Source organism: Medicago truncatula, chromosome 2 (assembly GCF_003473485.1).
Source record: "Medicago truncatula cultivar Jemalong A17 chromosome 2, MtrunA17r5.0-ANR, whole genome shotgun sequence".
In the NCBI taxonomy this organism is placed as follows: domain Eukaryota; kingdom Viridiplantae; phylum Streptophyta; class Magnoliopsida; order Fabales; family Fabaceae; genus Medicago; species Medicago truncatula.
The window spans coordinates 18,011,115-18,026,883 of NC_053043.1; the positions used below are offsets into that span (position 1 = coordinate 18,011,115).

General features: G+C 34.5%; 1 protein-coding gene across 1 annotated transcript; it reads left to right on the forward strand.

The window, feature by feature from the left end:
- The first annotated feature begins 13,061 nt into the window (after window positions 1–13,061).
- On the forward strand, window positions 13,062–13,547 carry LOC25486464 (high mobility group nucleosome-binding domain-containing protein 5). Its single transcript, XM_013608042.1, has one exon. The coding sequence runs from the start codon at window positions 13,062–13,064 to the stop codon at window positions 13,545–13,547; it is 486 nt and encodes a 161-aa protein (XP_013463496.1).
- The last annotated feature ends 2,222 nt before the right edge of the window (window positions 13,548–15,769 follow it).

A 15,769-nucleotide genomic window follows, 5' to 3' on the forward strand; every position in this document is an offset into this window, starting at 1 on the left:
CCTTATGTATCATATTTTGAAACTTGTTGTTGTAGCCCTTTTTAGTGGTTGAATTTATGTTGTTGAGGCTTTTATGCCAAGGATTATCATGGAGAATTAAACAGTTAATGTTGTTGCTCTTAATGCAAATATTCCGCTGCAGATTATTGAGGTTTAATTAAATAGTTTTATATTTCTATTTAAGAAAAATTTGAAAATGTAGTGTGACATGCCCGTTTGGGATTTACTCTGATGTATGTTTAATTATTTAATTACTTTTGGGTAACGGGGTGTTACAATTGGTATCAGAGCAGGTTGGTCCGTCCGGCCAAGTAGTAGAGTCGTGTTGAGCCACCTAGGATAGAGTGTCAACTCTAATGTTGTCTTTGTTGTTGTTGTTGTGTCCTTGGTATGAACTGGTTAGAGTATAACCGAGTTCATATCAATTGTTTTAGTAAGACGGTGCATTTTTCTTCTGTTGAAGAAGAAAATGGAGTTGAAATTTTGACTACGAAAGAGATGAAGCAGCTAGAACGAGATGGGATTCTGATGTATTCTTTAATGGCATATTTGTCGTTAGAAAACCAAGCTGTGATTGGAAGGTTACCAGTGGTGAACGAGTTTCCTGAAGTTTTTCCGGATGAGATTCCAGATGTACCACCAGAAAGGGAGGTTGAGTTCTCCATCGATCTAGTACCAGGAACGAAGCCGGTGTCGATGGCACCTTATCGTATGTCGGCATCCGAACTTGCTGAGTTGAAGAAACAGTTGGAGGACTTGCTCGACAAGAAGTTTGTAAGACCAAGTGTTTGACCGTGGGGAGCGCCTGTGTTGTTTGTAAAGAAGAAGGATGGTAGCATGAGGTTATGCATTGACTACCGTCAGTTGAATAAAGTTACGATAAAGAACAGATATCCGCTTCCGAGAATTGACGACCTGATGGATCAGTTGGTTGGTGCAAAGATTTTTAGTAAAATTGACTTGAGGTCAGGTTACCATCAGATCAAGGTGAAAGATGAGGACATGCAGAAGACTGCCTTTAGGACACGATATGGTCATTACGGATATAAGGTGATGCCTTTCGGTGTTACTAATGCGCCTGGTGTGTTCATGGAGTATATGAACAGAATTTTTCATGCTTACCTGGATAAATTTGTGGTTGTATTCATTGATGACATTTTGATCTATTCGAGAACTGAGGAAGAGCATGCAGAACATCTGAGGATTGTATTGCAAGTATTGAAAGAGAAGAAGTTGTATGCCAAATTGTCAAAGTGCGAGTTTTGGTTAAGTGAAGTGAGTTTTCTTGGCCATATTATTTCTGGTAGTGGTATTGCAGTGGATCCTTCAAAAGTTGATGCAGTATCACAATGGGAGACTCCGAAGTCGGTGAAAGAGATCAGAAGTTTCTTGGGTTTGGCTGGTTATTACCGCAGGTTTATTGAGGGATTCTCAAAGTTAGCTTTACCGTTGACTCAGTTAACCTGTAAGGGTAAGTCTTTTGTATGGGATGCTCAATGTGAGAGTAGCTTCAATGAGTTGAAGAGAAAGTTGACAACTGCGCCTGTTTTAATTTTGCCTAAGCCAGAAGAACCGTTTGTTGTTTACTGTGATGCGTCTAAGCTGGGTCTAGGGGGTGTTTTGATGCAAGATGGTAAGGTGGTAGCGTATGCTTCTAGGCAGCTGAGAGTGCATGAAAAGAATTATCCTACTCACGATTTAGAGTTGGCTGCGGTGGTTTTTGTTTTAAAGATTTGGAGGCACTACTTGTATGGTTCCAGATTTGAAGTGTTCAGTGACCATAAGAGCTTGAAATATTTATTTGATCAGAAGGAGTTGAACATGAGGCAGAGGAGATGGTTAGAGCTATTGAAGGATTATGATTTTGGGTTGAACTATCATCCGGGTAAAGCCAATGTAGTTGCAGATGCTTTGAGTAGGAAGACGTTACACATGTCGGCCATGATGGTAAAGGAATTCGAGTTGCTTGAACAGTTTAGAGACTTGAGTCTTGTTTGCGAATTGTCACCCCAGAGTGTGCAGTTGGGTATGATGAAAATCAATAGTGAATTCTTGAATAGTATCAGAGAAGCGCAACAGGTTGATGTCAAGTTTGTGGATTTAATAGTTAATAGTAATCAAGCTGAGGATAGTGATTTCAAAGTTGATGAACAAGGTGTGTTGAAGTTCAGAGGCAGAATTTGCATTCCTGACAACGATGAGATGAAAAGGTTGATTTTGGAAGAAAGTCACAAGAGCAGCTTGAGTATCCATCCGGGAGCTACGAAGATGTATCACGATTTGAAAAAGCTGTTTTGGTGGCCTGGTTTGAAGCGTGATGTTGCTCAATTTGTGTATGCATGTTTGACTTGCCAGAAGTCTAAGGTTGAACATCAGAAACCTGCAGGGTTGTTGACACCATTGGATGTACCGGAGTGGAAATGGGATAGTATTTCTATGGATTTTGTGACAAGTTTACCTAATACTCCGAGAGGACATGATTCTATATGGGTTGTGGTCGATAGATTGACGAAGTCGGCGCACTTTATTCCGATAAATATCAGTTTTCCGGTGGCTCAGTTGGCGGAGATTTATATTCGGGACATTGTGAAGTTGCATGGTGTTCCGTCGAGTATTGTATCAGATAGAGATCCGAGGTTCACTTCTAGATTCTGGAAGAGTTTGCAAGATGCTTTGGGCTCGAAATTGAGGTTGAGTTCGGCTTATCATCCTCAGACAGATGGTCAGTCGGAGAGAACGATACAATCCTTAGAGGATCTATTGAGGGTGTGTGTACTTGAGCAAGGTGGAGCTTGGGATAGTCACCTACCGTTGATAGAGTTTACTTACAACAATGGTTACCATTCGAGTATTGGTATGGCACCGTTTGAAGCCTTGTATGGTCGAAGGTGCAGAACTCCTTTGTGTTGGTTTGAGTCGGGGGAAAGTGTGATGTTGGGACCAGACATAGTTCAACAAACTACGGAAAAGGTTAAGTTAATAAGAGAACGGATGAAAGCGTCGCAGAGTCGACAGAAGAGCTATCATGACAAGCGTAGGAAGGACCTTGAGTTTCAAGAGGGAGATCATGTGTTCTTGAGAGTCACTCCTATGACAGGTGTAGGTCGTGCATTAAAATCTAAGAAGTTGACTCCGAAGTTTATTGGCCCATATCAGATATCTGAGAGAGTCGGGACAGTGGCTTATAGGGTGGGTTTGCCCCCTCATCTTTCGAATTTGCATGACGTGTTCCACGTGTCGCAGTTGCGGAAGTATGTACCGGATCCTTCGCATATTATTTCTAGGGATGACGTGCAAGTTAGAGACAACCTTACGGTGGAAACCTTACCGTTGAGAATTGATGATAGGAAGGTGAAATCCTTGAGAGGTAAAGAGATACCGCTTGTGAGAGTCGTTTGGGGTGGAGCGACTGGAGAAAGTTTAACTTGGGAGCTGGAAAGTAAGATGCGGGAGTCGTACCCAGAGTTGTTTGTTTGAGGTAAGATTTCGAGGACGAAATCCTCTAAGTTGGGGAGAGTTGTAACGCCCTAGTTGTTATTTATTTTATTTTGAATTATTTGGAGTCTCATATATGATTTTATATGATTTTTGGTGATTTATGTGGTGTGTGCATTTTAATATATGGTTTAATAAAATAATAATTAAAATTAGTGGGAATTATTATTATTTTAGAAATTAGGGAGTTAATTAGGATTTAATAGAATTAAGGGGAGTTTAATGAAATAAAAGGGGAGTTATAGTTTGGGAGTTAGGAAAAGAAAAGGTCAGAAGCAGTTTTACGTGAAACAAGTTTTGGGAGAGAAAACCAAGAACAAGGGGAGAGAAGAACAAGTAGAACCAAGATCAACCGTGTGTCGTGCGATTTTCTGAACTAAGGTAAGGGTGAGGTTTACTTTCAATAGTATAGATTGTAATTCTGATTTTGATTTAATATGTTTCTGGTAGAAATTGGAGAATTTGGGATTAGGTTTTGATTATTGATTTTTGGATGAAAAAGTGTAGAAACCATAGAATTGAATGGTGAAAAGAGTGGTTAATCAGGTAGGTTAGTGATGGGTTAACGTTTTAATGATAGGGTAATCATATGGTGATGTTTATGGATGATTTTGGAGAGTTTAGGGTTAAGAGATGGAGCCAAGGAGGTTCCCATGGTAGAAAATCGCAGAAAATCTGTGATTTCAGCATGTCTGATACTGTCGAAATCATGAGGCGATTCTAGAAATCATGAGGCGATTTTGACAGAAAAATGTGTAATTTTAGTATGTCTGATACTGTCGAAATCATGAGGCGATTCTAGTGATCATGAGGCGATTTTGACAGAAAAATGTGTAATTTTAGTATGTCTGATGCTGTCGGAAACATGAGGCGATTCTAGTGATCATGAGGCGATTTTGACAGAAAATGTGTAATTTTAGTATGACTGATGTTGTCTTACCATAAACCCTAAAATGCAATTTTCTTCACTCCAAATGCTTCCAAACTTCTTCCTAAGTGTAGGGACTTTATCCTAAACGTATAGAGATGTTTTTAGGAAAGATATAACGTTGTATAAGGGTCTAATGAGTTCATGAGTGGTCCTTGGGGTAGGGATGGAAGTTGTCTATAAGGGTATAGCCTCTCAATGTATCTAAGCTAATATAATTGATGTTGTTGATTACTAATATCCTTGAGTTGTTGAATCCTGTTTGAACGTTTTGAATGGAGCTTGATGTATGAGCATGATTAAGATAAATTGTGCATTTTTCTGGATTGTTGGATTGATTAATGATGAACTATTGATGACTGTGTTGTATGTTTACATTCATTAAATCATACAAGTGTGGAGTTATGGAGAGTTGAGTCATATACATATATATATGCATTTGTTGAGTTGTATGTAGATATACACAGGTTGGGTAGTTGCATAACATCAAAGTGGGAGAGCTTCGGCTCTGGAACGCCTTGTCGTTCAAAGTGGTGGAACACTAGTTGTTCAAAAGCGGTGTTGAGCGGTGAGGACTTAGGTCCTGATGAGAATGCTTTAACCATTCGACAGCGGTGTGGGTCACGGCCCTGATTATGGCCGCATGCATATTTGCATTTATTGAGGAGTCTAGGGTGTTGCCTTAGCGGTGTTGTCATGTCATTTGCATGAGTCGGTGTTGTTGGTTGTAGTTGCCATATTGACGATGATGATGTTGTTTGATGAAATATATATTTATACCTATATGATGATGATTGATTTGATGATGATGATGTTGTTTTATGAAGTATATATACATATGCATATAAGATGATGAACTGATTATATTTAGGGTGTTAGATTCAATTGACGAATTTTAATATCTATATCTTATTGTTGTGAATCTCACCCCTTCTGCTTGAAAATGTTGCCCTTTCTATGGGTAACTTGCAGGTGATCCTGAGTAGTTGGTGGTGGCTCAAGTGTCTAGGGCTCTGATACATTTGGGATGGGTTTACCTTATTTATGTTTCATTCCTTATGTATCATATTTTGAAACTTGTTGTTGTAGCCCTTTTTAGTGGTTGAATTTATGTTGTTGAGGCTTTTATGCCAAGGATTATCATGGAGAATTAAACAGTTAATGTTGTTGCTCTTAATGCAAATATTCCGCTGCAGATTGTTGAGGTTTAATTAAATAGTTTTATATTTCTATTTAAGAAAAATTTGAAAATGTAGTGTGACATGCCCGTTTGGGATTTACTCTGATGTATGTTTAATTATTTAATTACTTTTGGGTAACGGGGTGTTACAATAAGAGTCTGAAGTATCTCTTTGATCAGAAAGAGTTGAATATGAGGCAGAGGAGATGTTTGGAGTTTTTAAAGGATTATGATTTTGAGTTGAGTTATCTTACGTGAAAGACCAATGTAGTAGTAGATGCATTGAGTAGGAAGTCCTTGCACATGTTGACACTTATGATCAAAGAGATGGAATTAATAGAACAATTTAGAGACATTAGTTTGGTTTGTGAGGTGACGTCTGGTGGTGTGAAGTTGGGTATGCTGAAACTGACGAGTCAAGTGTTAGAAGAGATTAAAGAAGGACAAAAAACATATTTAGAGTAAGTTGATCGCTTAATGCAGATCAACCAAATTACACAATGTTTCATTGGTCATATCAAATTATCAAGAGAGTAGGAGAAGTAGCCTACCAAGTTGCTTTACCGCCGTCACTCTCAAACCTTCATAGTGTATTTCATGTGTCCCAACTTCGAAAGTATGTTCCCGATCCATCTCACATAATTCAAATGGATGAAGTGCAAGTGAGGGACACTTGAATGTTGAGGATTTACCTTTAAAGATTGAAGACTGAGAAATGAAGAATTTGAGAGGCAAAGAGATTCCATTAGTTATAGTGACATGGGGAGAACCTGCTCGAGAAGCGTAATATGAGAGCTAGAGAGTCAAATGAGGGAATCTTACCTGGGGTTATTTTTTAAAACGGGGGGAGAGTTGTAACACCCCAAATTTCTATTTAATTAGTATTATGAGGTTAAATAGGTGGAGTCTTAATTATTGCTTGTGTATGTGATTATGTAAATGTTGGAACATTGATGTGATGTTGGATGAAAAATTGGAAGATTAAACATCAAGTAATTATACTTTGATCTAATGTTGTGTGAATTAAAAAAATAGAGTGTGGGGTCCCACATAAAATAGAACACACATATTAGTAGTGTTTAAATTGTGGTATTTAATTTTAAATACTTTGATAATGATAAAAATAATAGTAATTATTATTTTATTTGAGAATATCAATCCATAAATTTAGCTTATGGTGGTTGTGATAAGAATAATAATTTAATTATTATTATATTTTCTTCATTCAAATCCAATAGTTTGTTTCCTCCACTTTTGTGGATTTGTTCCTTTTGATCCTATCCACAAGTGTTGTTGAACTGATTAATGGATAAACTCTATTTTAATCTTATCCATTAGAGTAACTGTTGTCGCAATTTTTGGTAAAACAGTTACAGAATCTCTATATAAATAGAGGACTCCACTTAGTTCAAAAATACACCGAAATTCACAGTTGATGCTTCCTGTGTTTTTCCTCTCTTCTCCCTCCTTCGACTTGTGTTGACAAGTCTTTCTTCTTTTTCTACTCCTTTCTGTCCCTTCGGAATTAAAAGTGTTCTTAAGACCATAGTCCCTTTTCGGTTTAATGTCCCTTCGGAATTAAGAATGGTCTTAAAACATAGTCCCTTCGATAATATATGTCCCTTCAAAATAAAGAGTACTTTTAAGATCATAGTCCCTATTTGGAAGAACAATGTCCCGTTGGAATTAAGAATGATCTTCACGGTATATATAAAAAGTATTTCAATATTTTTTATTTGAGGAGAAATGGTGGTATCACCATATTTGAGTGTGTTGGAACAAAATGTGTTTTACAATAAACCTTAATGAGTTTTGATGATAACAAAGTATTAAAAATTGTCAATTGGTTATTGCTAATATTTGTTCAAGTGTACAGGACCATAGGCAAAGTTAATCAATTTCAATAGGTCTTGGAAGAACAATAGAGAGCAAAGGAATCTAAAGCATCTGAAGAAAACTGCGTCTGAAGCTATGAAGTGCTTCTGAAGTTTCAAGTGCCTCTGAAGTGATGACGTCATCAGAAGCAGAAGATCATCAGAAGCAAAGTCCATCAGAAGCAAGATTTCATCAGAAGCTGTGTCATCACCAGAAGCTACAGTTGATCAAAATATTTTATAACTGAAGTTTCAAAGGAGCTGTTTTTTCGTTTTATCCTCGTCTGAGAAAACGAAGAATTGAAAGGGAGGTATCAACGGTCATTTGAAAAGCACTGGGTGCTCGTCCTTCATTGAAGAGTTGACAAAGTACAAGTGTACAACCACTACATCCACTACTCTATTTTTGTCTACGCTACAAGACAAAACAACAGCTCTGCCTGCAGAAATGTTCCTTCAAGATAGGAATGAATTTGAAGTTAATCCTTCATAGGACTACACCCAAATCAGGCAAAAGATTAATGGTGGATGATCAAAGGAACTCAACGACTCTTTAGACGTGCTAAAAATCTCAACGTCTCTTTACTCACCTCTATATAAAGGAGTGAAGACTTGAAGATTGGCAAGAGACATCAACACAAGTTAAAAGCGCCAAAACTCTGCCAAATTTGATTCTATAAAGCACTTTGAATTTCTGCACTGATTTGATACATCTTAGAAATTCTTAAGTCTAGAGTCTTTATTGCATTGTATTGTGAACACCACTGATTGTATATCAAGTGTTCAAAGTCAAACATTTTCTGTGTAATTTTGTTTGATTAGAAGCCTCTCGCCTGCGTGCTTGAGCATTAGAAGACTCTTGCTTTAGTGCTTGAGCATTGGAAGTCTCTCGCCTGCGTGCTTGAGCATTTGAGAAGTTTCATACTAGTAAGTATTGAGCATTTGTAATCTGTGTGATTATTAGTGGAAATCTCCTTGGAAGTGCAAGGGGGACTAGACTACTTCCGGTTTGTGGAAGGAACCAGGATAATTGCTTGTGTCTCTCTTTCTTCTCTCTGCTCTGTTTTTATTCCGCTGCATATCTGATTCTGAACATCACATCAGAAGCATTCCTAACCAGCTTCTGAAGTGATACCAGAAGAAGAATTTTTAGAGAAAAAAAAAAACACAATTGGTGACTAGCCGGTTTAAATTAAAACTATGGAAAAATTATGGAAAAATTGCAGCCACTTCACTTGAAAAACACAATTGTCATCGCACTTGAAGTGTTAATTAAAACTATGGAAAAATTGCAGCCACTTCACTTGAAAAACAGTAACAAGAATTGCTATAAACTTATGCAACGATTTACACAATTGGTGACTAGCCGGTTTTATGGCATATTGGGTATTCAGAGTCGCAAGTCGGCATATTAAACCACAAGAATTTAGAGATAAGGTTCGGACTTGATGCATTCTCTAAAAATAAGAAAGAGCCTCAATTTCAGATTTCTATTGAATAAGACTGAGTTGACTCAGACTTAAAAGAGAGACTTGTGTATCATGCATTTATGAAAAGATTGCACCTTTAATGGTAGGTTCAAAATTAAAATTCTCCTTCTATTTTATTAGTTGTGTGATTTTAATATTTGACATGTGAACAAGCGTTTAATTTTAAACTTGAGTAACTTGGACTTAATTCCAACGTTATATGATTAGACAATTTTATTTATTGCAGTCAAGATATATGAACCAAAAGTTCATATAAATCAGAATTTAGAGAATATGAATCTCTAAATATAATAGATTATGATATGTGTGAACTTGATAGCACATACACTAGAAATGATAAAATGATATTTTATCATATTTATTGATGACTGCGAATTTTGAAAAATAAAATTGATATGCTTGATATGTTCAATTTCTTTAACGAAAATTGAAATTTATAGAGTACCCAAGTCTAAGAACAAAAATTCTAATTAAGAAATTTTTGAAGAAAAGACAACCCAACTTGTCTTATTTTTTGAACTTGGGATTGTCTGGACAATATTTAGATTCTGGACCCCAAGAGAGTTGAACTCACTAGTAGAGCCTATGAATGTATATTCATTGGGTACGCTATAAATAGCGAAACATATAGGTTTTATGACCTAAATGTTAAAGTGATCATAGAATTAAAAGACGCCGATTTCTATGTAAATATTTACCCCTTTAAACTAAAGAATAGTGGGGGCACTAGTGGGAGCACAACATTATCGGGGCAAAATAAATTCCCTTCTAAAAATTAAGAACTAGTGGGGGCACTATATCTGATCACGTTCATGTAATCAGAAATAGTTATGAAAACATCGTACCAGATGTTATAGAACCTCGAGGAGGTAGTAAAGCTAGAATAGCTAAAGAGTATGAACTCGGTTTATACATTGGAAGAATATCCATTAAGCCTTAAAGAAGCTATATCCTTATTGGATGTTGAATTATGGCAAGAAGTAATAAACGATGAAATGGATTTTCCAGAGTCTAACAAAACAAGACACTTGGTTGACTTGTCTCATAGTTGCAAACTAATCGGTTGTATTTGGATTTTAGGAAAAAGAACTAAAACTTGATGGTACGGTTGATGAATACAAGGCTCTCCTTGTAGTCAAAGGTTTTAGACAGAGAAAAATATAGTCTTCTTCAACACTTATTCACCAGTCACTAGAATCATATCCATAAGAGTACTAGTCCCTTTAGCCGCCGTTCATAACTCGATAGTACTCCAAATGGATGTGAAAGTTGTCTTCTTTATGGTGAACTAGAAGAAGAAGTCTATATTAAACAACCTGAAGGTTTTGTGATTCATGGACTAGAAAACAAGTTCTGTAAGTTAGATAATTCTTTGTGAGGTCTAAAATCAACTCTTAAGGAATGACATGAAAAATTTGACATTCTAATGCTGTCGAATGAGTATAAAGTGAATGAAAGTGACAAATAATATTTGCACGATCATATGTCTCTATGAAGACAACTTGCTCATATTTGGTTTAAAAATTCATGTTATGAATTATGTGAAATCATTGTTTATCAATAACATTGATAAGAAAGACCTAGACAAAGTTGAAGTAATTCTTGGTTTCAAGATTACTAGATTAGAAAAGAGAACTCTTCTGATGAATCTCACAAAGTTGAGAATATCTAAGGAAATGTAATTATTTAACTGTAAACTTGCAAGTGTAAAACTTTTCAAGAACACTTGAGTGTGAGCATCATTGACAGTCTTTAGATATGCCATTGAATGTATTTGACTCAACGTTGGCCACGTCGTGAGACTTTTGTTCAAGTTTATTAGTAGACGGATAAAAAGCATTGACATGCTATTGAAAGAGTCATGATGTGCCTTAAGAAGATTATGACTCTAGGATTACATTATGAGAAGTATCATATTGTACTTGAATGGTACAAGATACAAATGAGAAGTATCATATTGTACATGAGTGGTACAAGATACAAAATAGAACATCCTTCAGATGAGTCTTAATGCGACCAGTGACTGCCCATTGAGCATCACTGGAGGAGTTATTTGTTGAAACAAATGATATTGACTCAGTCCATTATGGAATGAATCTGAGATGAGAACACTAGAGAAAACTGGTGAAGAATCAAGTTGATAAGATGCTTGCTAGCTGAGAACCCTTAGTGGGTGAAACCGTTGTCCGAAGTGTTAATTTATTGTGATAGTCTGCAGCTATTACAAAATTGAGAATCGTTACCACAATGGTGAGAGACGATAATTATGGCACGAACACAGAATGATTACAGAGCTCCAAAAGGAACGGTTAAAGTATATCGTGCACGTACTGATAAAGAATTAGTGGATCCTTTGACGAAAGGAATTACTAGAAAGAAAGTCCTAAACACATCCAATAGGATGGGACTAATGCCCAAAGGTCACAAGTGATGGTAACCCGACCTACATAATTGGAGATCCCAAGAAATAGGTTCAATGGGTAATAACAAGTCATGAGTGATAGAACATGCTATGAGAAAAGTAAGAAAGCATGATTCCTGCAGTGACAGAAGGATGAGATAATAGAAACTCTTAATGAGATCTATACTCTATGTGGAGTGGAGTACCTAGCTACAGGAGTACTCTTGATAGACTCACCTATACGAATGTGGAACTTAGGCCGATTCCTATGGTATTCGGAGCAGAATACCTAGAACGTTCGTTAAAACTGGGATAGACGTGCAGGGCCATAAAACGCACGAGCTTTTAGAATACACCTTAGGAAAAGGTATGTGTGTGGATTCTATGTCTGAGATAGAGTTTAATGCTGTAAGCAACTCTTGTTAAATCGGAATATTATCCGCTATGCAAAGGTTCAAGTTGTAGGCGACACCTTTGTTTATTAGCAACCTTATAGAAACCTTATAGACACCTTTGTTGAAACCATTTTTTAAATTCAAGTGGGGGATTGTTGGAACATTGATGTGATGTTGGATGAAAAATTGGAAGATTAAACATCAAATAATTATACTTTGATCTAATGTTGTGTGAATTGAAAAAATAGAGTGTGGTGTCCCACATAAAATAGAACACACACATTAGTAGTGTTTAAATTGTGGTATTTAATTTTAAATACTTTGATAATGATAAAAATAATTGTAATTATTATTTTATTCGAGAATATCACTTTCCATAAATTTAGCTTATGGTAGTTGTGATAAGAATAATAATTTAATTATTATTATATTTCCTTCATTCAAAACCAATAGTTTGTTTCCTCCACTTTTGTGAATTTGTTTCTTTTGATCCTATCCACAAGTGTTGTTGAACTGATTAATGGATAAACTCCATTTTAATAAATTAAGAACCTATAGTGCGATTGACCCTATTTTTCTAGGTCTAAAAGTTACTTTTAGAATAAAGTTGAAAATTAAAACTTTGAAGATAAAGTTAAAGTTGTTTAGCATTTGTTGTTTTAAGGTGAATAAGTGGAGTGTCCTGTGTCTGGGGTTCGAACCTCGGCCTCTGCATATAACAATGCATTGCCCCTGCCAAATGATCTAATAAATTAAGAAGTCTCTACATTACATTGACAAATTAAAGTGTTTTGATACATATTACTTTTAGACCAATAAATTAATAATTATTTTTATGAATTAATGAACAATTTTTGTTGACTTTTTAATTTAAAAAAAATCGTATCATAAGAAAAAAAACAAAAATTAATTGTGTTTTAAATATTATACTTATTTTTTTACATTTTATCGTAAAAAATATCTAGTATTTATTATCATGAGTAATAAAGAAAATAAAAAAAATATTTAATTCAATTTCACAAACAATTTAGGTAAATAATAATTAGTCATTATAATTTTTTAAATAATAGAAAAAATAAAAAAAAATGAACAATTAATTTAAAGACCAAACATATCAATCAAATTGCCAAATATATATAATAAAAATTCTCATAAAGTCTCCCTGAAAGAAAAAAAAAAATTCTCATAAAGTCTAATATATTTTGTGTATAAATACGAAGGTTCGGGGGAGAGACAATCACACTTGCAAAAACAAATACATATCTTTGTTTGCTTAGAGAATAGTTTGTGCAAAAAGAATGAGGTCGTTTTTGATAGCAGCAATCTTGGTTCTCTTTTTACCAAAATCACCAAATGCAATTGGTGATCCTGAGCATCATCATGAAGATGATGAAGCTTGGGATGACTATGAGATTAACATGAATAATGTTGTTTATGTTGAAGACTACGCTGGTGATGGCAACACTGATGATGACAACGACAGCCATGTCGAGTACGAGGATGACGGGGACATCAATGAGTTAGATGATGGCGATGATGACGACGACGACAATGATTGTAAATTAATCTCAAATATTTTACAAAAAAAGAGATTAATTCCAAACGGAATTTACGACATTGAAGAAATGCATGCTGATTATCGAGAATTGGTGGATTCAAACGACATTTTTACCTTTGATGGTCGTGATTACTATCATGTTCAAGATGAAGCTATAGATGAAGCTGAGGAGGTTGATGATGGCAAAGAAGAAACAGACGACGACGATGATAAGGGACAGTCCTGAAATTCTTTGTTATGTTATGTTAAAAATTATGAGAATAAATATTGATTAATATTAATAAAACTTTATCTCAACTTCTCTTTTTGCTAAGATTGTTTTTTCTTCAGTCCTTCAAGAAAAATGCTTGCAGCGAATTATATGTTATTTAAATATTAGTTTAATATTTACTTATAATTGCTCATATATACGATAATAAGGGGTGAGTTATTTTTTTTAATAATAATTAGTCATCAAAGCAGTATGTGTTGAACTTTCATTCGGACATGTTTGATCAAACTCCATGTTAACTGTTAAAATGAACTTTATTTATTTATTCTGATGAAAAACTCTCTCATGTTGGAGGAACTTATCTTTTTGAATTGACTTATTTGAACTTATCTATTATCATAAATTTTGGGAACTTATAAAAAGAGTTTATGACATTTTTAAAAGTTTTTTCCGGCTTATTTTCATTAGTTATATCCAATATAACTAATGAATTCGGTAGCATAAACAAAAAGAATTTTACTTTATTTCACTTTTTTTTTTTTTTTTTCTATAGAAATTGCCAATATATCATGTCGTTAACATATATTATGTGGCCCCTAAAAAAAAACATATATTATGTGGATATGTACTCAAACTTTGGAAGGGAGGGAGGGGTCATATATGTGTATGAAACTGGTTCAAAGAAGAAATTGATTGCAAAGTAAGATGGTGTATGGCTACTCCTTTAGTCCTTGTTGAGAAAGTAAAGCTATTCTCTTTTTTGTGGTTGAAAGCTAAAGAGACATGCTTTTGTTATATGTTATTTTGGTCCCTTAACTGTTTAATTGGTATTGTTTTGGTCCCTTAACTAAAAAAAAGATTGTTTGAGGATTTTAAGTTTTTTTTTAGTCTCGTTTTGGTCCATTCTGTTAAGTTTCCGTTAGGGTTTTAAAAAAAAGTTAACTCCTGGACACGTGTCACCTTGCCATTGGCTCTGAGTTTTTTTTTTATTTTAAAAAAAAGTATTATTTTTTTAAAATATATATTATTTTTTTAAAAAAAAATCCCAAAGCCAATGACAACGTGACACGTGTCCCAGAGTTAACATGTGTCACCTTGTCATGACTGGTGCTAGTCACACCCAAAAAAAAACAAGTTACACCCCAGAATGACTAATATACCCCTAAATTGAACATAAGTAAACTTAATTTACATTAACCTAGATTGAAAGTAAGTAAACTTAATTTATATTAACCTAAATTGAACATAAGTAAACTTAATTTACATTAACCTAGATTGAAAGTAAACTTAATTTACATTAACCTAGATTGAAAGTAAGTAAACTGAATTTACATTAACCTAAATTGAACATAAGTAAACTTAATTTACATTAACCTAGATTGAAAGTAAGTAAACTAAATTTACATTAACCTAGATTGAACATAAGTAAACTTGATTGAACGTAGGTAAATTGAATTTACACTAACCTCTTATATACATACACGTAAGTAAGTAAACTGAATTTACACTAACCTCTTATATACATGTACACTGAATTTACACTAACCTAGATTGAACGTAAGTAAACTAAATTTACATTAACCTAAATTGAACATAAGTAAACTTAATTTACATTGACATAAGTAAACTAAATTTACATTAACCTAAATTGAACATAAGTAAACTTAATTTACACTAACCTAAATTAAACATATATCATACCAAAACAAACAATAAACAAATAGAAACTCGTCGAAAATGAAATTCATGAAATTCACTAACCTTTATGAATATAGTACAGATCAATAACAAAGTTGTTGATTCAGATATTGGTTGCACATCTATTGTGATTTGTGGATGAAAGGGGGTAAGGGTTCAGAATGATCATAAAAGATGGGGTTTTTAAAAATTTACATGAAGAGGGCAATTTTGGTATTATTGTAAAATTTTAAATAAATTTGGGTGTAACTTGTTTTTTTTGGGGTGTAACTAGCACCAGTCCCTTGTCATTGATTATTGGAATTTTTTACAAAAAAATATATATATATTTTTGTAAAAAAAAAAATCTCAGAGCCAATGACAAGGTGACACGTGTCCACCCTTAATGTTTTTTATTAAAACTAACAGAAACCTAACAGAAGGGACCAAAACGAGACTAAAAAAAAAACTTAAAATCCTCAAACAATTTTTTTTTTAGTTAAGGGACCAAAGCGATACCAATTAAATAGTTAATGGACCAAAAGAGCATTTAAACCTAT